Source organism: Camelus dromedarius, chromosome 7, assembly GCF_036321535.1.
Source record: "Camelus dromedarius isolate mCamDro1 chromosome 7, mCamDro1.pat, whole genome shotgun sequence".
Lineage (NCBI taxonomy): Eukaryota > Metazoa > Chordata > Mammalia > Artiodactyla > Camelidae > Camelus > Camelus dromedarius.
In genome coordinates this window covers 14,449,019-14,474,711 of record NC_087442.1, presented here as the reverse complement: position 1 = coordinate 14,474,711, position 25,693 = coordinate 14,449,019, and the positions used below count along the sequence as shown (strand labels likewise).

Here is a 25,693-nt window from a genome sequence, read left to right as displayed (position 1 = left end):
TAAAGCAGAAAGAATGACTCCTCAGTTCACTTCAGGAAGGGAAGGCAAAGAAGGAAAGGAAGGAAGGCAAAGAGAGAGAAAGAGAGAAAGGGGAAAGGAAGGAAAGAAGAGCAAGGAAGAAAGGGAGGGAGAGGGAAGAAAGGAAAAGGATGGAAAGGGTAGAAGGACTCAAAATATTGTCAGGACACCTCTACCCCCATCTCAAACACTCAAACACACACACACACACACAATTTTACCGCAGCTCCAGGAGAGGGAGAGAAAAAAAATTTAACTACATTCTCCTGTTGAAAAACTCATTTTAGGGCAAAGTATAGCAACTCCCTCCATCCAGACTCCCCCTTACCAGGCACTGATGACTAAAACTGACATGAGTATTTACGTCGGGGCAGGAAATACGGTCTGGAGCACATTTGTAAAGGAGCAGAACAGACCTTACATGGCACGCGTGCCCACACCGCCGTTTACAGAGCGGGAAACTGAGTTTCAGAAAGGCAGAATGCCTTAAGGTCCCAGAGCCACTAAGTGACAGAGCTGGGAGCAGAGTCCCAGACTCTTCACTCATCCCTCTCGTGCTCCTTCTACTCTGCGATGCCAAGAGTCCCACAGATCTGACGGCAAAGCCACAGAGCCTGGATGAGCAGTCAGATGGTCTCCATGTGGTGCACAGACTTTAGTCAACGAACAGTCGACAGAAGGGCGGTTAAGTAAACTGTGATACACTCAAACAGGAGAACACGGGGCACATATTACAAATGAGTGTCTACACGTAGAGGAAAGTCTGACTACAACCTATTGCTAAGTGAAAAAAGTCATGGAAAATTAAATGTGGCAACTGTGGAATTTAGGAATCTGTAGAGAAGCATCCGAAGAAAACGTTCCATCAGCTGTTCTAGGCGGTTGCCTAGACAAGGTGGGATTAGGGGGTTATTTCAGACCAAGTACCATCATTTTTAGAAAAATAATATACTTATTTTTAAAGTATGTCAATACATAAATAAATGGTAACTCAGGGCAGGAGTGAAAATGAGGATTATTAGAGCATTAGGTATTAAACGTAAGTAGACAGCAAGCAGAATTATTAAGAGTGACCACACGATGTTTGTATAAAATGCTTATGCCAAGTTCAAAGAGGGGTATGACCTCTTAAATTTCAAGCTCATGTGAGTGAATGGCAAAGATTACAATCAGCAAATACTCTCCTGCAAGCGTGGCAGACAGAGGGAAGCTGGAGCCGCAGGATGCGCCCTGTCATGAAAAAAGGGGGAGGGCGGCGGTTGAAAGAGCTCCACCAAAACACGTCTTGGTGGCGGCAGATGTCAGGGCAGTGCACCTCAGTCTTCTCCAGGTGGAGGCACGAAGACTGAGGTCAGCAGCTGCTGAGAGGGAAATCAGGTTCAGAGAACCAATGCAGACTGGTCCCTGCAGCCTCCTCCAGGGAGCTCCCCCTGGGCTCACCAGTGTGGACCCCTTTTCTCAAAACCCATCAGTGCCTGCTCCCCGTCCACACACTTCTGCCTCCCGGTTTCTCACCTGCACCCACTGATTCCAGCCACACACCACTGCCTCCTGAACCACAGCCTCCCACCAGTTTCGCTGACCTCCATACAGGTGGCACACCATGGACATACAGTAGGAAACGTTGTTTAATGGAACTTTCCAGATCCCAAATGATTTCACATATGATCTCATTGCATCTCCAGGATGGAAGAGAATGGAGACCCTCATGAACCAGTTGTCACCCTCCACCTTCCACCTTCCTGCACAGTCGCTGTCTTGCTCTCACCCCCTATCTTACCCCAACAACCAACAGCACATCCCACTTTCCCACCAGCAGCAGCTTGGCTGAAACCCAGCCTTCTGCCCAGGGTGCCTGGTGTTTGGCCTGCTACCCACCGGTGACCCAGATCAGGCCCATCAGGAAATTTCAGGGCATTCACCCACAGAGTCCCTGATGGAAAATCCCTCCGAATTTCTCTGGACCCTGGTGTAAACAGCAGGTATGGGAGGCCACTCAGCAAAGTGGTTAAGAGCTCAGACTCCAAGTAAGGTTGCCTGGATTGGAAGAAAAGTTCTTCCAATTACTGGTTAACCCAGAAACTCTGCTTCAGTTTCATAATGGGAAAAGTGGGAATGTAACAGTCTTTACCTCACAGGGATATTATGAGAATTAAACGGGTCAAGACAGGTGATGTGCTTAGAATGATGTCTGGCACATTGTAAGTGCTCGATGCTAGCTATTATCAGTATAATTATTACTCTGAAACTTGTTCTTGTAGGTAAGGTTCCACCTAAAACTCAACGGCATCTGCTGCTGCAGGTGCTGGGAGGAGTTTGGGGCACGTGCGGGAACTCCCCGGGCACCCCCAGCCAGCTGCGGGGCGTCCTCCGGAGGGAAGCTGTCTAGCCCGGCTGGTGTCTGGATTCTCCCAGACCTTCTGCCACTCGGTATTTTACAGGCCAAACAACAACATGAACACAGACAACTAGAACGTGTGGGAGAAGAGGACACAGAGACAAAATGAAAGCCAAGTAATTCGATTGTGTCCCTTTCTGTCAAAATATATTAGTGCCGTGTCCCACAGATGGCTGGTGGGGGTGGAGGATGACAGCGCTGTTCCTGGAGTCTGGGGAATAGCACTGCCATTAGTTTTCTAAAATTAAATTTTGCCAGGAAAGTTAGTAGCGCAGAGAAGAGACTGACAACCCGGGTAAAAATGAGTCTGCCTCTGTGCCAACATCTACCCCCAGCTACTCTTGTAGCTACTGACTTAACTCTATATCAGGATTTCCAAGCCTGACTTCCATGGAACCTCTCAAGTTTCCTAAGAAGGACTCAGCAATCTCTGAGCAATGGCCTCAATTTGTCGCCTTTTCACGAATTTCCTCTGAAACAGCAAGAACGAACTCCTTGTGCAGAGCAGAAGCTCATGGCTCTGAACCTAACTCCCAGATGTGCCCATTGTGACTTTCTCAAGAACCATAATATGAGCACTTCTAGCTAAAGTCACCAACATGGGCTTCCAGAATCTCAAGACCACACCTTCCCTGTCCACTGTATGCACATCTGTTACCCTGAGATGTTGGGGGGTAAGCGGAGTGCCATCAAGACAGCGCTCTGGACACAACTCACATCTAATTCTCATGACACTGCTCTCCTGCGGTTCCTGCCAATAGATTTTTTAATTGACTCTTCAAAGACTTTCAGTCCAGTAAAGTCAAATTCCTCCCTTACTGCCTTCAAGCTTCTTCATTCTTTCAATCAATTTCTTTACTACACGTTGTCTCTCTCAGACTGATAACAAGCTCCTCATTCCAATCTCCGACACACCGACACCACTTACGGACGGAGCGGATGAGCTGGGAGCTTCTGTTCCCTCTCCCAGACGACTGACATCACGTAATTCCTTTTTCTCCCTGAAAACATGAACCACCCGGGAGTAACACCACTTTTAAGCCAGTATAGCACACCGCATAAAGCAGGATGCAGAGTCGGAAAAATCTCTGTTCCAATCTGAACTCTTTCAATTAATATACATTTGACATTGAGAGCTCTGAAGTTACCTTTTCTAAACCATTTTCTGATCTGAAAACGGGACTGATAATAGGAATGCAGTGAGCCCTGAATGAGAAGATGCACCTAAGGCAACGAGCACATTCCTGGTATATAGTAGGTGTTCAAGAAAAATGTATTATTGTTGTTTTGTTACTATTATTAGCATCCTGATGTTTTTTCAGTTTCTACGGGACTTTTTAAAATCCAGTCCCGGACAGTAACATCACGGCAGAAGCCAGAGTCATAACTTTAAACAGCAGTTAGTATATCTCAAACCTCAGCAGGATGCGAGTCTGCTGACATGGGCAGGGAAACAAGATTCCGAGTTACTGTCTACAGTCTGTCGGATGAGAATGCGAGTGGGGACTGTGAATGACTCCAAGATATTCTACTCAAAGATATCAAGAACATAAATCTTAATTCACGTTACAGAGGAGAGCCTTAAAGTCGTATAATTATTCCACATTTTGTATCTAGCAAATGTCCTGTTTTAACATTTCTTAAATGGTTCAGTGTAAGACTCACCCCTAAACCACTATGGGGACTCACTGATTTTGATAAACTATAATTTAACCAGGCCTTTGTTATATATATAACAAACTCATATACATGTAACTCACATATATATATATGTATATAACTCATATATAAAGTTTTCCTTTGCGTGGCAAGAAAGCATCACAACTCTGTCTACCTTTCTTTCTTAAGGTGGAGGAGGAAGGAGAAGAGGAAGAAGTCGTCGTAGTAGCTGCTTTATTTTCTTGCAAGAAATGTAGACGTGAGATTCTATTCAGTCATAACCTAAACACAATTATGTTTCTAACTAATCTTTAATAGGAGTCATTTGAATTGGCTCTTGCTTTATGAATGGACTTTGATTAAAATATTAATTTCTAATGTGAATTCCTGGCATGAAAGACTATTTCTTCCTCCTCTTTGCAGCTCCAGCACCTGAAACAGAGCCCGGTCTGTGTTGTTTACAGTAACTGATTTTGGAGCAAATAAATGAATGAAATGCAAGAACGTCTAATCCCTCGGGGGCTCTGCGTGGCCCTGAGGCTTTAGCACAGTTTAGCATCAGACCATCTGAGATGCTCGCCAGAGGCTCTTCTCCTGGGGAGCCCCGGGGAAACCCTGGCTCGGCTGCCCTTTTCTGTCCTTTGTCCATCTAGCTCTCTAGATCCGGAGGCAGATCCACGCTGGATTATGCTCTCTTGCTCCCTTGAATCTTAGCTCTAGTGGGATCTGCACAGATAAAGAGGCAAGAACACCCGCATGAACAGCGTGTCCCTGACAGAAAGGCATGTGAACCATTTCAGGACTGCCTGTTCTTTCAGTAAATAATGGTGAGCCAGAAACATTAACCACCACATCCTTTCGTCAACTATCAAGCTGGGGCTCATTTAAATATAATTATACTCAATGACCTCTCCTTTAGCAACTTCCTAGAAATAGCCACAGCTTACCCTGGGACATTTTCAAACGACACCTGGCAATAACCCATCTAAAACCACCCCCGAGTGGGTCTCTTTACAGTGAGCAGTAAAACCGCACTGAGTCAAGGCTTCCGGACAGAGACTTTAAATGGACTTCTGACACCCACCAAGTTCAGACAGAATTCATAACACCATTGTCTCTTGCCTGGAACAATGCAGCAGGAATGTGAAACCAACTGTAAAGGAGTTTTTGACTTTGGAGCCAAGGATGAGCCAAAATCACATCAGCGGCGGTTGGCCATGACTTCCGATTGTCCAATATGTTTGTCTGGAGAAAGTACCTTGAAAAATTGTTAATTCTTTTTGATAGAAGTTGAATCAATTCTCAGCTCCTTAAGACATCCAAATGGATGTGAGGTGGCTGGTAGGACATGTCACAGCTTACACATTATTTGAGACGGCCATCCCTCCAGATCTCCAACAAGGTAATGAAACTGAAGTGTTACAGGGTCGGGAGAGATCTTAGATGTCGTCTAATTCAGTATTTGTCCTCCATCGGACTCTATATTCCCCGACCGCATCTTCCGGTGGTTGCTCAGCCTCCGCTGGATCCTCGCCCAGGACTGACACACAGGGTGGAAGTGCCCTATTCTTTGTTCAGACTGCTCTATGCATCTGTACATTCTTCTAAAGAACCTAAATCTCTCTCCACAGTTTCTGTTTATTGACCTTTCTTCTACTATTTGGGTTGGAACTGGGTTTTAAGTCACTGAGGGAACCAGCCACAAGGACCAATGGCAAAAGAATGTAAACTTTAAGCACTGAAGTTCAATGCATATCAAAGAAGTGTTTGCTGACTTCATGGCTAATAAATTAAAAACAGGCTGTAAGGACCAAATAGCCAAGAATGTTCATGCCATTTGTTGAAACTAAACTTCATTTTAAAGTTTTCTTGTGATCTTCCAATACACACTGAAAGGCACATTTTCATGCTTCCATTGAAACTGTAACACAATTCTACACTTGTGTAGTTGTAGTGAGTGAGTTCGCAGTAGAGGGAAGTGAGCATGTGGTTCCTACCGACTGTCTCCCCTGCGCAGCGTCATGACCCTGGCACCTGAAGGAGGAGACACGAGGAAGGAGGAGCCCCGGCGCCGCCCAGCAGCCCCGCACGTTCAGCACCTTCACCGCCTGCCGCAGGGAAGACAGGCAGGCTGACAGCCTTGGCCAGTGTTTCACATTCTCCTCGCCACCCGTTTCTTTTTGTGGCAGTGATGCTCTAGCGGCCAGTGCCTCAGTCACCCAGTGCTGAGGCTTTTATGCGGAACCACCCCACAGACACTTCACGTTACAACTTCCGGGCACCAGAGTCACAGATGTATGTTTTAAGTCATAGAAACTCCAACTCTCTTCTCCGTAAGATCACGCCTCTCTTCACTTTCTCCTTTCCCTTTATTTGTGCATTTTAAAGTCACTTCTTAGTCCCCCTGATTCTCCCTTCAGCAGCATTTCATACTGTGGTTCTAACTCCCTGCTCCCTGAAGCCTTCTCCTGGATTTCAGTCCCAAATGCTTTCCTAGTTTCCCAACGAAATTTCTGCCTGCTCCTTCTTTCCCCTCTTCTAAATATCTTCCAACATGTAGGCTTCTCCACCCTCTCCCGTAAACCCCTCACAGACCAAGACCAAGCCGCCACCACCACCAGCCTGCACGGAGACCGTGCTCTGGCCCCCACTCATGGCCTCGTCACACTGCAGACTCAGCGGTCAGCATGAGCGCAAACATGATGGCGACGTGGTGATCTCGGTACCTTCCTTTAGCACTCTGTACAAAACAAGCTAAAAGGATATACTGCATAGCACAGCCAGTATTTTATAACAACTGCAAATGGAGCATAATCTATAAAAAATCTGAATCACTATGTTGTACACCTGAAACTGTAATACTGTAAATCCACTATCTCAATTTTTTAAAAAAGAATGACAAGCTATACGTGTAGCAATGTTTACATCTCCCACAGTGTGTATTAAATATGAGGCTTTCAACATGTGTTAAGTTACTGCTTCCCAAATAGACTTGCTAGTTTTGCAATGAGAAGAATTATTTTTCATGAAAACTGACAACGCTCTTCATTCCACCTAATCATGTGTGACACGCGTGGTGCATCACCGGCCAGAATGAGGACCACTCCACAGAACTTGGTTCAAAGGAAAAATCAGTTCCCATTACTAAAGCCAATAAACAAGAAATATTCTCAAAGCTCACACGTCTTAATCACTGCTGTGCTCTCTTTATGAATGGAGCTGATTCTCCGGCTTGCCTCTGGTTAACATGGATGGAGAAGAATTTCTACTTGTGATTAGATCCCATCTACAGATTTAAGTCTTATGAAAATTGAATCTCCTCCCCTAATATTTGCTAAATTGGCAACTAGGGATGACAACCTTTTCAGAGGAAAAAAACGTTTTTAGACTTTCAGTTCCCACTTATATACTTTTAATGCTTAAAAATCTTTTATGCTTAAAAAGTATAAAATTTGGAGTATATAAAGCATATAAAGGGGGTGGGTATAGCTCAGTGGGAGAGTGCACGCTCATCAGCATGCAGGAGGTGCTGGGTTCAATCCCCAGTACCTCCATTTAAAAAGTAACAATAAAATTTTAAAGAATCAATTAAAGCATATGAAAATATCATGATGAAAGGCAAAGGAAACAAATACCAGAGGAAATAAAGAAGGATGGAAACCGGAGGTAGAAGGAACATTTCTGTAGTTTGTAGAAGCCTACAAACTCAAATCGCTGAGATGAAGGACAGCTGGAGTGAGAACTCCAGCCCCATCTTGCCTCACACCCGGCCCAAGTCATTTCCACCTTATGAAGTAATTCTGTATAATGAAGGTTTCCTGTATTAAAAGTGACTAAAGAGTCTACCATATCTACCATAAAACACCAATATGAGCTACTCTGAGTACTGCAGCCTGCAGTAGCACAGAGGATTATTTTGCTGTTCTGATGGTAGAGAGGGTCATTAATCACTTTCTCCAATGAAGTGAGGAACCACTGGGCTTGAACCAATGAGACATAATAGGATAATATTACTCGCGAGTCATCTAATTGGCTTCACATCTCAAGTGCTGAGAAAGGAAGACATTTTTTAATTTCAGGTTTCAATCTCTATATATCAAACAAAGGGAAAGCCGTACATTTATTTGCTATTTCAATGGTAAAAATCTTCCCTTGGGTTTGCAATCGCTAACTGTTCTAAGACCCTGCTCTTACTTGCAACTGATAAAGAAACTGACTTTCTTTGCTGGAAAAGAGCTTGGAGCAAGTGGTGGGATTTGCATAATTTAAAAGCATCATTTCACAGAAGGAAACACTCCCGGCCTTTCACATATATCCTGAAAGACACGAAATTAGGCTACAACCTGACATGTTTCCTCTGGTAACTAAGTGCTTTGCTGAAACACGTGGAGGTATTCCAGTGGGTGTCTGTGTAACATTGAAACATTTTTACAAAAAAAATTGAGTACATATAATGTTCTAATATTTAACATTTATTTCACCTATAAATCTACAAAAAAAATCAAGATTTTAGAATTGTTTATAAGTAAAAATAACCAAACAATGCAGTGGCCAAAAATGCAAAAAGCAATAATGGAGTGAAAACATATATAACTTGTCTACTGAGGTGGAGAGATGTTGTAACTCCAATGAGTTTGAGCAAAACTGGAACACAAAATGTGTTCTTATCGAAAAGTCATCGTGCAAATTGTGTGGAAGTAGCTCTGCATCCCCAGGAGACAGGCTCAGTAAGCAGAGGATTCCATGCTGTTTCACATCAAGAAAATTAAAAGCAAGCACTGGCCCGACAATAAATGGCATTATCCAGGAAACACTTCCTGAAATGGTTTTAGCCTTCCATAGGAAACGTGTCATAAAAAGACATGTATTTTCCTCAAACCTGGATATCAGGGAAAGAAGTTTTGCACAACTGTTTTTTCTTAAATAGGTGGTATTTTACCGTGCTGCGTTTTGACTCATTTTTCCCCGGGTTGACAGTGGCTTGCCAGGTAAGGTCTGGAATGCTCAGTGGCACTGCATTTGCCACTGAGATGTGGCATCATAACTCTCCTATTCATGAACCTGCAGCTGCTGGAAAGCTGAACGCCCTGCTGGTAACACAGATGTGTTCCCACTACCCCATGTCTCCTTGTTAGAAATCCAAGAAGAAAGACTCGCAGAATCCTCTAAACCCCACTCTCCTTTCCAACTCGGCAAGTTCAGCCAATTAGGTGGGAAATTTTCATCACCTTTCTCTAATTCCTAATCCAAAGACTAAGGAATTGTTTTTTGGAACGATTCTTCTTGATAGTGTAAGAATAGACAGACTAAAGATGTACGGCTAGAATAGAACTTATGAAGATCATACAACAGTTCTGTCACCAAAAAATAACCTTTCTAAAATTTGACAGTAAATTTGAGGAAAAAAAATTCCTCAACATAAACTTTTTGTGGTAGACAAATTACTTAGGTGATGAAGAAACAAACAGAAAACAGTTGGTTAAAATATTAATTAACTAGTTAATATTTTAGTGCTACCAATACTAAAAATACATATAATAAAAGAGGGGAAAGGTTTCTGTTGAGAATGTCATAATGTGAAAATAGTCTGGGGTACTTTTGCTTGTTCTGATACCAAGGAGGGCCCTGTGGGCTCCCCCAATCCCTGCCTCTTGTTTATAGGGAAGCTGAAGTCTCCCAGGCCTCCCTAAGTCAGAGAAGAGCAGATTGATCGGGACAAGCCTGAAAGCACTGGGGGATGGCAATGACTCTGACCACTTACCTCAACGATTAACTGAGATTACTCCTGCATTTCCCTTTAAAACTCTCATGGCTGAACAGAATCTTTGGAGATGTTTTTTGGGGGGAATGCTGGGTCCACCAGATTGCAAGCATTCTGGTTAAAAGCAACTTTTCTTTTTGTTACCAAGGCTGTTGCCCCCAGGATCATACCCCTGCTGCTCTCTCAAAACCAGTTACTCTCATCTAAGTCTCAGGAGGCAGCTGCAGAGAAGAAACAAGAACTGGTTAGCACCAACTGAGCCCAAGATGGTGAAGGATTTGACTTCCAGTTAGACCTTGAACCTCATTATATGCTCATTGCAATGTATTAGCATGCTCAGTGACACCCACACACCCAGCACCATGACAACAACTGGGAAAGCCCACACAAGGACTGAACAACCCACACAAGGACTGATTGGCTCCATCACACCCAGAAGGAGGACATGAAGGCAGAAGCCTCCCATGAAAGTCCACGTGGGCTGACCCAGGCCAGAGCTGCCCCTCCCGCCCATCTTGCCTGACGCTCCCCACTTGAGTGCTTCCTTTCCATTTCCCCTGCTGAGCAATAAAGCAGCTGCTCACTTCATCCCTTTGCCTCTGCTGTGTGAATCCTTCCACAGCCGGTGGCAAGGACACACACTTTCCACTAACAGTCAAGTCCTATTTCTTTCTAGCCTCTTACTTTAATTATCACATTAAAGTAGATTGTCTCCACCAAAGGCAGCATCCTAACATACTCATAAACTGAGAACCTGTCTTCAAGGAAACATGTAATTGTTTTACTTCGCCTGGGCAACAAAATACCATCAAACCAAAAGATTTATTTATGTCCCAATTAGAGGACATAAATCACCTCTGGAGAGCAGTAGAGCCTAAATGATCAAGAAAAATAAAATAATTTCTCTCTTCTGTAATATGAGGCTGAAAAGTTTCAGCCTTTTTGTTCCATTTATAATTCTTCCAATGCCACGTTCGTTTGAATCAAATCTTAGCTACAATTTTTGGAACTTGATGAATTCTTTTTAGAATTTCATTTTCTGACACAAAATGTGATGATGAGTACTGGGGATTAATTAAATCTAGCATCAACAAGTATTTTCTTTTTATGTCTTTAAAGGCATCTTTTCATTTCATATAAGCACTTCAGGGTGTTATGACAGATGAGGAAAACTCAATTGCACGGGTATAATTCAACTGACATCCTCCTATAAATGAAATGCACATTGCATTTCATTACCACCTCAGCAAAGCAATCCAAAGTACCCTCTTGGAATGTTCAAAACAAATGTCTAGATTTCTGTTAGTGACAGATTCTTCTTACTTTACAGCAGAAATACAGTATCAGTAATCATTGCAGTGCTAGAGTAAAAACTGAAATTTTTTTTCTCCCTGAATGCAGCAAATCCATTAATAACATCACAGTTGTAATGGTTTATCTCAAGGTATAAGTAATGATTTTTCTAAAAGTTTTTTTTTTTCTGGGTGGAGCATCCATTTGTAAATAAATCTTTTATTCACAAAAACTAGCAAAACTTACCCCTCTCCTTTGCCATTTATCATCTATATTTCTATAGTTGTTTTTATTATAGTAATGGTCTAGGAATTCGGATCTGAAAAAAATTTAAAGTTCTTACTGTTAACTGCCTTATTTTACAGAAAATGGATTTGGGTCCAGAGAGGTCAACAACCTTATTGCACCCATATAATTCTTAGAATTGGCTATAAATCAAAAAGCAGTGTCCTTCAGCCTCTTAGACCATTTTATAATAAAAAGATTTAAAAGAATTCAACTATTAATACATGTAATATACACAAAGTTCAACTCTGACACAGTTGGTGACAGAGAAAATAAATCCTAAAATTAACTCAAATGTACCTAGTATGATGCTGTTATGGGTTAGGTTGTATGCCCCCCAAAATTCATATGCAGTCCTAACTCCCAGTACTGCAGAATGTGATTCTATTTGGAGATGAGGTCTTTAAAGACGAAATGAGTGAAAATGAAGTCCTATCAGTGAACTGTAACCCAACCTGACTGGCGTCCTTCTAAGAAGAAATCAGGAGACGGAGACAGAGGGAGAAGATGGCCTTCTCAAGCCACAGAGAGAGGCCTCAGAAGAAACCAGCCCTGCTGACACCTGATGTCAGACTCCCAGCCTCCAGAGCAGAACTGCACGGAAATAAAGTCCTGCTGTGTAAGCCACTGGGTCCATGGTGCCTGTTATGGCGGCCCTAGCAAACTTACACGGACACCTGCTAAACAGGTGTGCCAAGAGAGCTGACACACTTGGTGTTAATCCTACAATGACTGTTGATAAAAAGATACAGCATAGAAGAATGAGAGAAATCTAATTTTTCACTTTCCAAAGTTCCAACCTGGCTTGGAAATCTCTCCTGGCTTGATCTCACTGTTGGGCTACTCAGCCCCTAATTTCCACTTCTTGTCCTAAAAGTCAAGGTATGTAGAATAATCTGCAGATTATTGTTGTGTTTATTGGACTAACATTACATCTAAGGTGAGATTTTTAAAATATTTTTATTTTCTAAAATTTATTCTGATGAAACAAAATTCATGAATTCTCCTCCCTCCTTTATCCTGCCCAGTGGGCTGCACCAAACCTTCCTGCAGACTCTCCCCTTCACCCTCCCAAGCTCACTGTGCCTCGTGCCCGGCCCATCAAGCCAACACCTGCTGAGTGACCTTTTACCGACCTTTTACGGTATAAGAAGTGCTGACTCGCAACACTGTTTCTACACCTATGCAGACATGAATAATTTATCTCTAAAAATAAATTGTAAAAGGAGCGAGATATAATTTTAAATGTTGAGGGAGTCCTAAATGTGCTCTGCCTTTACATAACTGCACCAGATGCTTGAGCCATGTTCAGCTTCGCCGAGAGAGGAACACAGGCACCTATCCACCCCCTGCGGATGCAAGCAGGACCCTGCCCAACGAGCCTCTTTCACAGACCGAACACCATTACTAACAACCCTAAAAGCCTCTGCAATTCCTTTAGCGGCACGAGAATTTATTTTTAACTGGGTTTTGTCACTCTGACATTTTTTGTACAGTAATACTTAAACTGCAAGCCTGCAATACAGAAGATTCACACATTTGAAACACTCAAAATTGAATTCTCAGTGTTAGTCATCTCCAAGGTTTTCTTTAAAAGGGGAGAAGTTTACATAGCATAATTTGATTAAAATGTATAAGTTACATATATAAAAATAAACATACACACAGAGGAAAATGACCAGAGGTTATACAGACAGCAGAATTCAGTGCCTTAAATGCTACCTCCAAACAGCCCTGGGTGTTAAACTTACCATCATGACTTTATAGCATATGATCTTAGGCAAGTTTCTGAATATTTCTTATCAATTCAGTCTTTCTCATCTATGGGATGGGAATGACAGCAACTGTTGCCTCACACAGTTATCAGGATGCTAATTAAATTCAATCACAACTCAATATCAGGCCCGTAGTACCTCCCTGACTCAGTGAAAAATTCAGCCTGGGTTCTCACTGGGAGCAAGGTGAGAGTGTACTAAGGCAGTGCAGGGCCTCCCTCCCTGATCAGTACTAAGGATACAGAATGACCCTGTCACATCCCATGGCAAGTCTCGCCTACTTCATGTCTTAGATCCCTCTGGGGCAGATCATAGAGTCTAGGGTCATGCCCTGATTTTTAGCACAACAGAACTTCATTGCTGATAGAAATCCCAGGGACCAACTATGTTTCTTTTTAATATCTGAGAAACTGAAATGCAAAATGTTTACTATATGGTCAATGTCATATGGAAAAAAATCAAGGCTCCTCTAGATGCTCAAAGAAGGATGTTTTCTTGGGGCCTGGGGACTACAGGATAAGGAGGAAGACAGTGCAGTTAGAGACTCATGTCTGTTCCTGCTGCCCCCTGGTCTTTAAGTCACCAGACCCACATCTCCCCTGGCTACCTGAGTGGGAACAGAAGCACAGGCGGAGTGAGAGCACAGGCAGAAAAAAAATTATCTGAGTTGCAACCTGGGCTCAAGTCCAGAAATTGGTATGATCTCAATCCCAAGTAGCTGCTTCTTAACTTTTCTTTAGAATTTTCCATTTTTCTGGAAGCAGCACAGAGGAGTGGCTTAAGAAGAAAGGACAGCACAGTATTTTGACATGATTAAAGATCAAGAAACTGCACAGTGGGAAGTGAAATCACTGGGAAGGAAATTCGGAAAGTGTGCGGTGGGAGTGAGAGAAAAGGAGGAAGGAGAGAGGATGAGTGAAGCTTAGCAGTTTCCTCTGCTCGGAGGATCAGAGAGCAAGCAGATTCGTTTCCCAGAAAGCCTGAAGCTAACTCATGCTTCGCCATCTGACTCTGAGAGGGAACTGAAAGAAATGCCATTTGCTCAAACAATGGATTTAGCAATTCTCTCCTATTCTCTTAAAAATATACACTTTAATTTTTTGCTTTTTCCCCCTTTAGAGAAGTAGTGCGTGTTCACTGAAATCAATCAGAAAATAAAGAAGTCCAATAAAAAAATAATCTGGAATCCTACTGCTCAGAGATAATCACTCAGGGAAACAATAGTAACAACAGAAACATTAACAACAAATATATTCACAATTTTTTTTAACACTTAGGCCCTTCTGGTACTCTCGCCATTGGTTTTGGGGTCCAGTGATTATGACCCAGAAGTTATAATCCACGAATCAGAATCTGGACAGGTGCCTGCCCTAGACATGAAGCGCCCTTCGAAGGCTCACCTGGCCCCGAAGCTCTGTTCATCCTGAGGTTCTCGGGAAGGTGGTGTGTTAGCCACCAACAACAGCTTAATTCATTCTGAGGCAAACCCATCTGGTGGATCTTCTTGGCTACTTTAGAGGTAAACCTCACAGTTTACAAAAGAATGCATGTCAATTTCTACTTTGGCAATGGTTTTGCCACCCGCTGAGAGTCCAGAGTGTGGTTAAGTGAAGTTTATTGAAAGAAGAAAGGAAAAGGGAAAGCGTTCTGAAAAAAGAAGACCAAGTCTTAATTTTTCTAATTAAAGGGCCAGTGCTGAATAAACAAAATAAACAGACCTTTTAAAGCAGAGTACACAAATTCAGGGAAATGTTAAAACAAAAGCTTTGATGTGACTAGTTGGAGAATAGAATTACAGAATTTTGAGAAAACACTTCAAAGGATTTTCCAGTTTACTTCCCTGGCCAGAGGCATGCAACTATTAAACCACCTATGACCAGTGTATGTTTTCTTCAATCATGAAGATTAAAGATTCTTGGTTCTGTCTTGGTAGTTTCTCAGTAACAAACTTCTTAAATTCAACACAAAAGAAAACCATAAAAAAACAGACCTACTCAAAATATTCCTCTTTCTCTTGATAAAACTCCCTTTCTTTATAGGACAAATATCAATTTGCTTTCATCCTGTACCAAGAAGTCTTCACTTATCAAAGCAGTTTTAGAATGCTGAATCATACTCAGCTTGTGGTCCAATATGACCATTCATACTCTTTTCACGGATCCATGTCTAACTCTGCCTTCCCCAAGGGAACAAACAAATCCACACAATTTAGCATTGGGAAACATCCTGTTTATGTGTAAATCATAACTGCTGTGCAAAATGACATTACATTCAACACTTGTTGGTTATAATTCAAAATACACTGGTTTCTCTGCAGAGTAGTTTTGCTGAGTTTAGTTGTGGCATTCAGAGTAATTGCAGTCGGGGAAGAAAGGAGACAGTATGAACATTCTCTGCTCTAAAAGGCAGTAGAGACGTTTTGGTTCTAGGTAAAGTGGGTCAGCACACACCATTCTTTCTCCTGCAGTGAATGTAGCTATAAAACCTGGACAGACTTCATAAAGCAGGTATTTGAGAACTCTGAAAAAATAAGTGATAGCAGATTGGGGAAGGAGAACATGACCCCCTCCCTAATTAAAAAAATAAGAAGTCATTAGAAAGCTAGAGAGAAAGGATAATTCAAGTTGCTCTAGGAAAGTAACATGAACTTTAGGAACAGCAGAAAGAGAGGCTTCTCCCAAAGAAAAGATCATGTAAAAAAGTTGTTCTGAGCAGAAAATAGCTGATCCAAGAATCCAAAAAAAAAAAAATCAGAGAAAGTTTGGCCCAGGATACTGGAGCCCTGACTTCCGTTGAGGACCAAAGCAACGTTAATGTGATTCTCAAGCACGGCTGCCAATAAGCAGTGTGACAGCGGGTCAAAGCTAAGTCACCACCGCCATAATATATAAAGACGGCACTGATTGTTGCGCTTGGATCTTTCTCCACATTCCTTGCTCTGTTTGACAGTGTTTTGTTATCTAATTTTTAAGACAATACTCTAATTTAACAAATTTTTATTACATAAATACTTCATCAGATACAGGGATATAAAATCTGCAACATGTAATAGTTAATATAGCATATATAAAATATTTTAGCTCATATTCAAGTTTTAAATGGCCACTCCTCCCTGATCAAAACAAACATGACAGTTCACCTTACAACAGCATACACATCTGGAAAAAGTAATGCAGAACCTCATTTAAATTATATGATGAAAACTTCAACACAACCCAAACTTAAACAGTGATAGAAATATGACAAATATCACCTGCACCCCTGTTGCTGATACTCTCAATTCCCTAAACTCTATCAACAGAGCTGCTGAAAATAATGATCACTGAGAGCCATTCTTTGGATTCAAATTTACTGAACGGGCCTTATGGGGAACAAATAATACATCCCTGCAATAGCCTCCGCATTGGGAATTAAATATTATTTTCTTACTGATTCGTTGCTGCTAAATTTTAGTCTCCATAAAGGTATAGGTCTGTTGTGCTCACCACTAGATACCAGGCAGAAAAGAGAATCTGACACCCAGCAAGTACAAAATAATTAGTTTTGGAAAAATACTTTGTACTAAACAAACAAATAAATGAGTATCTACAAGATTAGGGCTGAAAGTAAAATTATATATAGCTGAACTTGAGGAGTCACTTTGGCATATCCCTAGGCATTAGATACTGCACAGTTCTATTTAGACATGCATTCTTTCATTCATTCATTCATTCTACCAACCAAACAACAATTCTGGTTTCAGAATACTCTGTGTAAAGATGTGTGACTGGGGCTGGGAACACAAAGATTTATAACAAGATACTGTAAATGATTTCAAGTGGCCTAAGTCTAGTGCAGTGTGGGAAACACAGAATATACTGCTAATGTAATTAGTACCAATCAATTATACTTTGAGAACTGTAATAAGTACATCAACAGTGAACTCCAGTGAGGGTGTAATTAGTTCTGCCAGCAAGAATCAAGGTACAATTCTCTGAAAAGACAGTTATTCAACGGGACCTTAAGAAATACATAGGTTACTGACAGATGAAAAGTGGTGGATTATAAATTGTTAAGTGCATGAATTTTGAAACCAGACTGCAAGAGTATGAGCCCAAGTCTACCACTTATTAGCTGTGTGACCTTTCTCAAGTTACTTAACTTCTCTGTGCATCAGATTCCTCATGTATAATATGGAGATAATTATATCACACAAGGCATAGAGTTGTTGGGGGAGTCAGTTAGTTAACATAAGTAAAGCACCTGTAACAGTACTTGAAAAACCATAAAAGTATATGTAAGATGGAGAAAAGAAAAGGCAAGACACAGGCACCAGCATAAAAAAATGTCCTGAAGTGAAGTGCTTAAAAACATTTTCCTTCTGTTCAGAAAAAAATTGAAGCACAGAGCATGTTAAGTACAAATTACTATGTATAAAATGTGTTTTGCTAACTCAGTAACAACTTTCGGTCATTGATCTTTTATTACAACTGTGGATCCTCAACCCAGAAACATGCACAGATGCACGTGCATCCACTCAAAGCTCCACACGTAATTTCAGGGATGGGTCCACAGAATCAAGGGCAGCAGACGCCTCTTCAAGGTCATCCCTGAGCCACGGTTAGTGGAATGGTCTGATGGGTTTACACACTTCCCATAAACCAATGCTTAGTATGGAACTTTATACAACCCCATGTAACTCTGGACCCTAAAGTATCTAGTCAAAAAATTAAACTGTGAACTCACAGAGGACTGAGACAAATAGAACACACATGACTTCACAGCTGCATCTCAAATCAAAGAAGGGCTGAAGAAGGCATATGAGGGTGCGGTGGTTCTTTGTCTGAGAGGCAGACCTGTGAAGGATGGGATGCAGGTAGTCTGACCCTGAGGAGGAGATGAGGGTGAGAGACACAGTGTAAAAACTGAACGGCTTTGTACTCACATGGTGAAGGAGCCAGGGGGGGCAGACACTCTCCGCAGGTCCGCAGCTTGCACCTGATGGATACTAGAGGCAGCAGGGAATGAGCAGCGAAGACAGTCAGCAAAACAGCGTGGACAGACAGGCAACAAGCCAGGAGAGAGAAGAGAGACACACAAAGTTTAAACAGAAATTAAATGAGCGCATCACCAAACAGTGAACGAAAAGAAAAGGAAAATCGAGCCAGCCACGGAAATAATCCAAAAAGCCAGTGACAGCGACGAAGCCAACAGGACACACGGCAGGGCCGGCTCTCAGGCAAGCCACAGACTGGAGCACGGGCGGGGCGCCTGCGGAGGCCAGAGGAGCGCCGATGCTGCGCAGGCGGCGCGGGCGGAGGGCTACCACGGTCCTCTCTGGATCTAGGTCGTGGGCATCCATCCGGCGTGCGCGCACGCGCAAACGCACACACGCACGCACGTGCACACACACCCTCACGGTGGGCTGGCACAGCCAACTCATCTTTGAGGAGAATCAAGGTAAACTGAATGCTTTAACACTGTCCTCAGGATTCCAGGGCTTTGTTAGAATATTCGTGTCAAAAGGCAACCAGCTTAAAAAGAGCGACTAGATAAACACTTCACCTACCTTCAGTTAAACCACAGAGGCTTTTTAAAGAAATCCAAAAGTGATACCAAGAAAGCCTAGATTCATCACAGTAATGCCATAATTCCACTCATATTCTTGGTGGAGGAGTGGAACAGGCTTCTCGCTGTTCTCCCGTCTTTTATAAGGAGGGGGTCTTCGGTGGTTACCAGGAAAGACAAAAGGCAGAACTGAGGAAACTACATCCCCGGTTTCCTGTCACTTTTCCATAACCATTCTCTCCACTCTCTCAGATCATCTGAACAGTTTCACTCTGACTGCAGTAGACATACCCCGCCCCCCCCCCCCCAATCTCTCTTCTCTGCTAGGTATGCCAATTCTCATTTGAAGCCACTTATGAGTTAACTCCTCGTTATCCTCAACTGGCCATCAGTTATAACAAGTAATACTTCTCAGCAGCTCAGGATGATGGAACCCAGTCGCCAGATTCCAATTTTGCCAACTAGACATCTTGCCCTTGGATAATACAATCACCCTTAACCATGTTGTCTTAATTGCTAGTGAACTCAGGCTAAGATCCTCCTAAGCACCTGAGTAATGTAAAATTTCTGATCTTTTTCAAAAGCGCCTTCCAAATAGTGTGATCAACTTATCTGGCTATCATGTGACTAGTATATGAATGTGAACTCAGATGAATCTGCTCTATTACTATTGGGAAGAAGATGTTTCCTGGAGTCGTATTTTGAGTAGACCCATAGGCCATGATACATGAGACATGCTCCTGTACCGGTCGGGGGGTTGGGCAGGGGAGGGGGTACTTAACATACAGGCCTGGCCTTTTAGCTTGTGCACAGTCACAGCAAACAGGAGAATAACCCAATAAATATTTGTTTAGGAAATTCTTTCCTTTTTTGCATAAATGAAGATCTAGTGTCATCACAAAAGCCTATTTAGCTGTTTCTCATGGGAAATCCTCCAGCCATCCATGCACACCAGATCTTGACACTCTTAAGTATACATCTTCCACTTATTGTCCTAAAATGTGACCAAGACATTGTCTATATTATTTTTATACTCAAGAGGTCTTAGATTTGTATTGTTTTAGAATCAACTTCTGAGGCATGTAACAGATAGAACATTATAGATCTTATTCAACACTAAGTCTCAGACACACTGGCAGGCACTGGGGACCTTAAGAGGAAAATCCCACAGAGTCTCTCCACAGAGCAGGGAAGACAAGTAAACCAAGAATGACACTATTTTGGATAAATGGTGTGAGAGCACTACAGGAGTGCGGAGTGGCGTATTTAATGGCTAGAAGTTGACAGAAAAGGATTTGTAGGGAAAGGGGTACTTCAATGGAGTTTTAAACTTGAGCTAGAGCTAGCAGATGAAAAGGATGTGAGGAGGGCAAAAATATGATGATACACGAGACAGGAGGTACTGCTCCAGGAATAGCAATAATCTCTGGAGCACAGGAAGATGGGGATGAAGGCAATGATCAAACAGTCTGTAAAGCAGAGGAATATAGGTTTCACGTTTTCAGAAAGATCATTCTAACTAGTCTGTTGGAAAAGCTATCGTGTGAAGGGCAGCAAGGCTGGAAGCAAGGAAATGAACTGAGCATATTTTTAGCGATGCTGCTGAGAGGTAACTAATACGGCTGTATTACTAACAGAGGGAACAGACGCTGTGAGAGTTCAAGATGTGGGAAGTAAACAGGAGGGAGAGTTCAGAGAATGCATGGGATGTGTAACAGTGGGGGTGACCGGGAGGACTCCAGGGCCAGGGACATGCTGAATAAGCGGATGGTGGTTCCATTAGTACAGATGTGAATGGAAAGGGCTCACCGGGGGACGAGGAGGGAAAGCAAAGGAACAGCGTTAAGGAGTCCCTTTTTAGCAGATCGTTTCAGGTTGCCATGAAGTATGCAGGTAAAGATGTCAACTAAGACACTTGGGTCTGAGTCTTCAGTTTTTAGAAGAAAGCCTGGGCTGAAGACACAGCTTTGAGACTCATCAGCTCATCAGTCCTAGAGGACACCTGGGGGGCGGGTGTGCTCTCCTAGGGGCAAACCCATGAGGAACACCTGCATTCCAGCAGAAGAGGGGGCCTCAGCACTCAAATCTCAAATATTCATGTTAACATGCGATGTGAGAGGAGCATTAAGTCCTTAAGACGAGTTTAAAAGCTACCCTCTTCTGACAGAGAAACTACACCCTGCCCCGCCAACAGGGTTTTAAACTCAAATTCTAAAACCTGTTTAAACAGTCCTCTTTCTTCTGAAAGAAGGCAGGCAAATGACACAGAAGAAACAGTTAAAAATAAGAAAGAGAGCAAGGAAAAAAGGGAAAGAAGGACGGAAAAAATAAAGGAAATAAAGAATTATCTTTCAATGATCTCTTTCTGCCTTGGCTCCAACAGTGAAATTCGCACAACTGCAGCCCAAATAAGGAAAAGCTTGGAGGACTCAGAAGATGGAAGGAAACTGTTAAGGAGGTATTAACGGCCAGGCTGCCTTTGAACTGGAAGCTCCACTTGGAAATCCAGTGGAAGAAGTTAAATTTCCAAGCAAGGATTTCTAGTGAAACAGAAAGAAGCAATCTAATCACAGAGGGTAAGAGTAGTGGGTGAGATTTTCTAAAAATGGAGTGTTGAATGATCATTTTAATAATAAGACAATAAAGATCTTGGCTAACCTTGAAGATTTACATATGTTCTTTTAAGAAATGAACAGAACCACTATTAACTGCCCTTTCCCACAAGTCTTTCCTATGGCCTGAGGCTGCTTCATTGGAGGCGCCACTGCCCCCTGGTGGGAAGTAACAGTATTTTTGAGTTGAGGCTGCTGCTTGACCTATGACCCAAGCAGCTAAACCTAAGAAGTCACATCAACTGTCGTGTGTGCTATGTGTACAAAAAGAAAATAACTCTTCACATTTGTTTCTATGTGTGGAAAAAAGCCCAGATGAATTCCTAACAGTACCCTTACTGAGCAAATAAAAATTATTTCTCAAGGACAAAAACTGAAACTAAACATCTGAAAATAACTTCATGTCTAATAAGGTTATTAAATGTAGAAGCACCAGGCATGAAAATGGGAGCTGTCTGCCTGTACATAAAAGCATTTTCAGCTCTTGAGGGGAAGGTTTAGCTCAGTGGTAGGGTGCATGCTTAGCATGCATGAGGTCCTGGCTTTGTGAAAATTTTCAACTCTATTAACAAACTGTCTACAAATGATCCAAAACAACCTGGACTATCTCAGAGAGGGCTTTCCGCTTAGTAGTTCAGAGCTTTCTCTCACAGCAAGAGTTCGCAGCTTAACTCTAATATTTCTAGAGAGAAAACAGTCAACCACATATGATTGCTTATTGCTGACATCCTGCCTGAAACTCACTAAATTGCATATTCAACCTAGTAGAAGGTAAAGGCAGAGAAAAGAGACAGCCACAGAAGTGAACTAAGTTTCATGAGCGGCCAGAGGAAAACAAAATGAAGAAGACAACCAAAAAATCCCCGTGTATAACGATCTAAGGCACGTGCTGGGAAGTCCTGAGTGACTGGAAAAGGAGGATGCAGAAGAGAGGGGCTCCTTCACCCCAGCTTCAGACTTACGGGCAAACATTAAAAACTAAAAGCCCTGCCGAATGCCGTTCTTCAACATATGCCATCTCAGAAAGAGAGGTGAGGTTTTGGCAAGGAGCAATGACACCCGTGTCACTGGCTTGTTCCAGGCACTTCTTTAGATGGCCGTATTTTCTCCATAAGTATGTGGCAAAGCATGCCTTTGCTTCACAGGCACTACAGGAAGCCAGCCATTCAGTACAAATAGGTAACCATGCAGCACAGGCCACAGACAGGAGGAGCACCTTGGGGGGCCCCTCACTGTGAAGAAGGATGGCCCAAGGCTGAACCCTGACACGGCCTTCCCTGGGGTCAGATCAGGCATGGGGCATGATATATAGAAGATACTCAGAAAGATGCTCCAAATCCGCCTCTATCTCCATTCCTTTCTCCAACCCCAAATAGACATTTCAACCAAAAATTAGATTCAGGGGCTCTGTAAAATGAATGTATACTCTTAGCAGCTGGTCATTATCACCTCTCAATTCAGCCTGTCAGAACACCCAGGAAAGGAAAGGGGCCCCAAGGGATACACTTCGCTTAAGCACTGGGCAGTGGGTCAGGTTTAATCTAGGCAGGAGAATGCCAGACGGAATGGCAAAGCTGAGCTGAAACATCAGAGGACACAGGACCCCCACATGGGAGCATCAGGAAAAGGACAACCCACTAACGGGCAGAAGGGGACGCAGTGTGGAGGGAGGTGAGCCCAAATCCCGCTCTGCCGACCTCCGGCACCTGGGGAAACTGGCACTCTCCAAGTGACCAGGGTAAAGAGGAGGCTGAAGGCATGCCTTCTTAAAATGAAAAAGAACACACTGAAGTAGACAGGCTTTCTGACCCTGAGTCACTCTATGGTTTTCTGCTGGTCCCAGTAAATATAAACTCAAACAGTCGGTGAAGAAGTGTCATCAATCTAACGTACCATACAGCAGTAATTTCTGAAAGAAGGGTGTGGTCACCGAATAGTAAACATCAAGAAGAAATATGTGCGACAGACCAAGGATCTGCTGAGTTTCCTGGACTCTTCTCCTTTCTCAGCATAGGGAGGCCCCCGACCATGCACATGCGCTGTGCCCTCCTCTCCACGGTCTCCATGTTCACAAAGGCGGGCAAGGGCCAACTCACTCATTGAGTAAAGGCATGGACGTTCTCCTCTTGCTCTTCTGAACCATGTTGGCCTGATTCCTCAGTGAGATCCGGATCATAGCTGGGGCCAGCCTACAGGGCTCCCCATCCACTTGCATGGGGATGGATTTGTAAGTTAGCAGCATGACCTCCCGACACTGGTGCAGCCTTTCTCCGTGGCCCCCAACTTGCAGGGCAGCCTGTAAAAACAAGAGGCAAAAGGAAGCAAGAGGTTAGTTCTTAAGAGCTATTCAGGGAGCCTAGAAACCCCAAATCCACTGTACATGATTATCAAAAAGCCTTTGATAAACTTATTGAAAGCTGTTATCCAGGAGTAAAATGGGAAATTTTAAATCATTAATACAAATAATTTAAAATATCTAAACTTTTGATGGCTTGATCACATATCCTCATTGATAGCTACTTTTTGCTTTTATGTATTTTCAGCCTTAAGTTAATCATGTTAGTTTACTATAAAAGTTCTTTGTGTTATTTACTCCCATTAAATAATCAATGTACTTAGGAAAAGAAGAGTATAAAAGAGATAAAGTACATAGTTTAAGGCAGCTTCTATATTATATTCAATATATAAATGCATTTATCTTTTAATCATGCATAATTATATAGTTATATATTATATATTAAATATATGTTATATTTAAATATGCAGCCAATCCTTAGAAAAATTTTCAAACTTCAGGCAAGCTTTTCCCTTTTACTTAAAAGCTCCTCAAACTACTTCTAATCTGTGTAAGATCAATGAAATACAAAAATAATAATCCTCAATTGAAAACATTCTGAAGAGTAAAGCAGCTTTGAGGATCCAAATCAAACACAGTAAGAGCTCAGTTCACTACAGTGGCCACAAAATGAAAAGTCAATCCAACATTAAAATCCTGCAACAAGTAACCATAACTTCCTTGCTTTCTTTTTTTTAAAAAATTATATATATATAATAATAAGGGGTGAACTAAAATCAAATATTTGGTTATAGCACACGGAGTACACAGATTATCTTATACAGCTTGATGAACATTGTTATACACAAATGTAACTCTCCATCCAGCTCAAGCTTTAGACAGTTTATAGCAATTAGAAGGTTTCCATGTGCCCCGGCCCAATCTATTTAAACTCCTCCCACCAACCAGTTGGTAACCACTATCCTGACTTCTAGTACCGTAGATTCAACTTGGTTGAGCTTGAATTTCTTATAAAATTAATCATATAATATGTCCTCTTCTGTGTCTGACATCTTTTGCTCATCATTATTTTTGAGTAATAGATAGAAGAGTGTATTTACCTACTCTTCTGCTGGTAAACATTTGATTTTTTCCAGTTTGGGGCTGTTACTGATATAAACTTCTTGTGTTTATCTCGGGGTGGATACATACTCTCTTGGGTACATACAGTGAGCAGAACTGCTGTGCCCTAAGTTCAGATGTATACTCAACTTTAGTGGATACTGCTAAACAGTTTTTCTGGAGGGTTATATTACAATGCATTTTGAGTATCAATCTATAATGCAGTGAACAAACTTTTTTTTTTAACATTTTTATTGATTTATAATCATTTTACAATGTGTCAAATTCCAGTGTAGAGCAATTTTTCAGTTATACATGAGTGAACAAACTTTTAAAAGGAGTTAATACTAACTCTTGCTCAAAATCTAAAAGATTTACTTGAGAAAAAAAAAAAAAGAAAAACCTACCTATTATCAGGTTGTTTCCATATGTCTCATCTCTATCTTACAAATGGGAAAGAAAAAAAAACCCTGAGATTTGTGATGTCAGCTTCCACTAATTTGGTTCCCAGATATTTGCATTTATCTGATGTTTTGAACTATTTTTTGTACTTGCATTATTTGAACAATAGAAACCTGACTGTCTATAGATGCAAAGAGAAAAAGAACACAAAAGGATAGAAAGGAGGGAAAGAAAACAGAATAAAAACAGAAAAATGAAGAACTTATCATTCCTGAACACCTTCGATGTGAAAAGCATTCAGTTGTGAGCTTTACATACAATTTTATTCAATTACTGGGAGAACAAGGAAGCAGAGGAGAATGAAGTGAGAATTTACTAAAATTCTTTCTGGCCTGTTACCCAATCCTCTATTACTCGGCTGAAAGTTTTTCTGGCTGTACTTCAATGACCCTAAATGGTAAATTAAATGTTAATCTATTGATTTGAGCCACCATCTCATATCCAGAATTTTCCCAATATATTTCCCTTGCCTTCAAGTACTCCTCA

The 25,693-nt window shown here is 42.0% G+C and overlaps 1 protein-coding gene across 2 annotated transcripts in view; it reads right to left on the bottom strand.

The window, feature by feature from the left end:
* The window catches only part of DGKI (diacylglycerol kinase iota), a 395,126-nt gene that overhangs the window by 110,100 nt on the left and 259,333 nt on the right, over positions 1-25,693 (bottom strand). The window contains exons 20-21 of one of the 2 annotated variants that reach the window (XM_064487331.1): positions 23,445-23,644; positions 18,114-18,176 (exon numbers count right to left, since the gene is read on the bottom strand). In XM_064487331.1, the coding sequence (XP_064343401.1) occupies positions 18,114-18,176; positions 23,445-23,644 (263 nt within the window). The remainder of the gene's footprint in view (positions 1-18,113; positions 18,177-23,444; positions 23,645-25,693) is intronic. The other variant, XM_031455444.2, reaches the window with a different exon arrangement.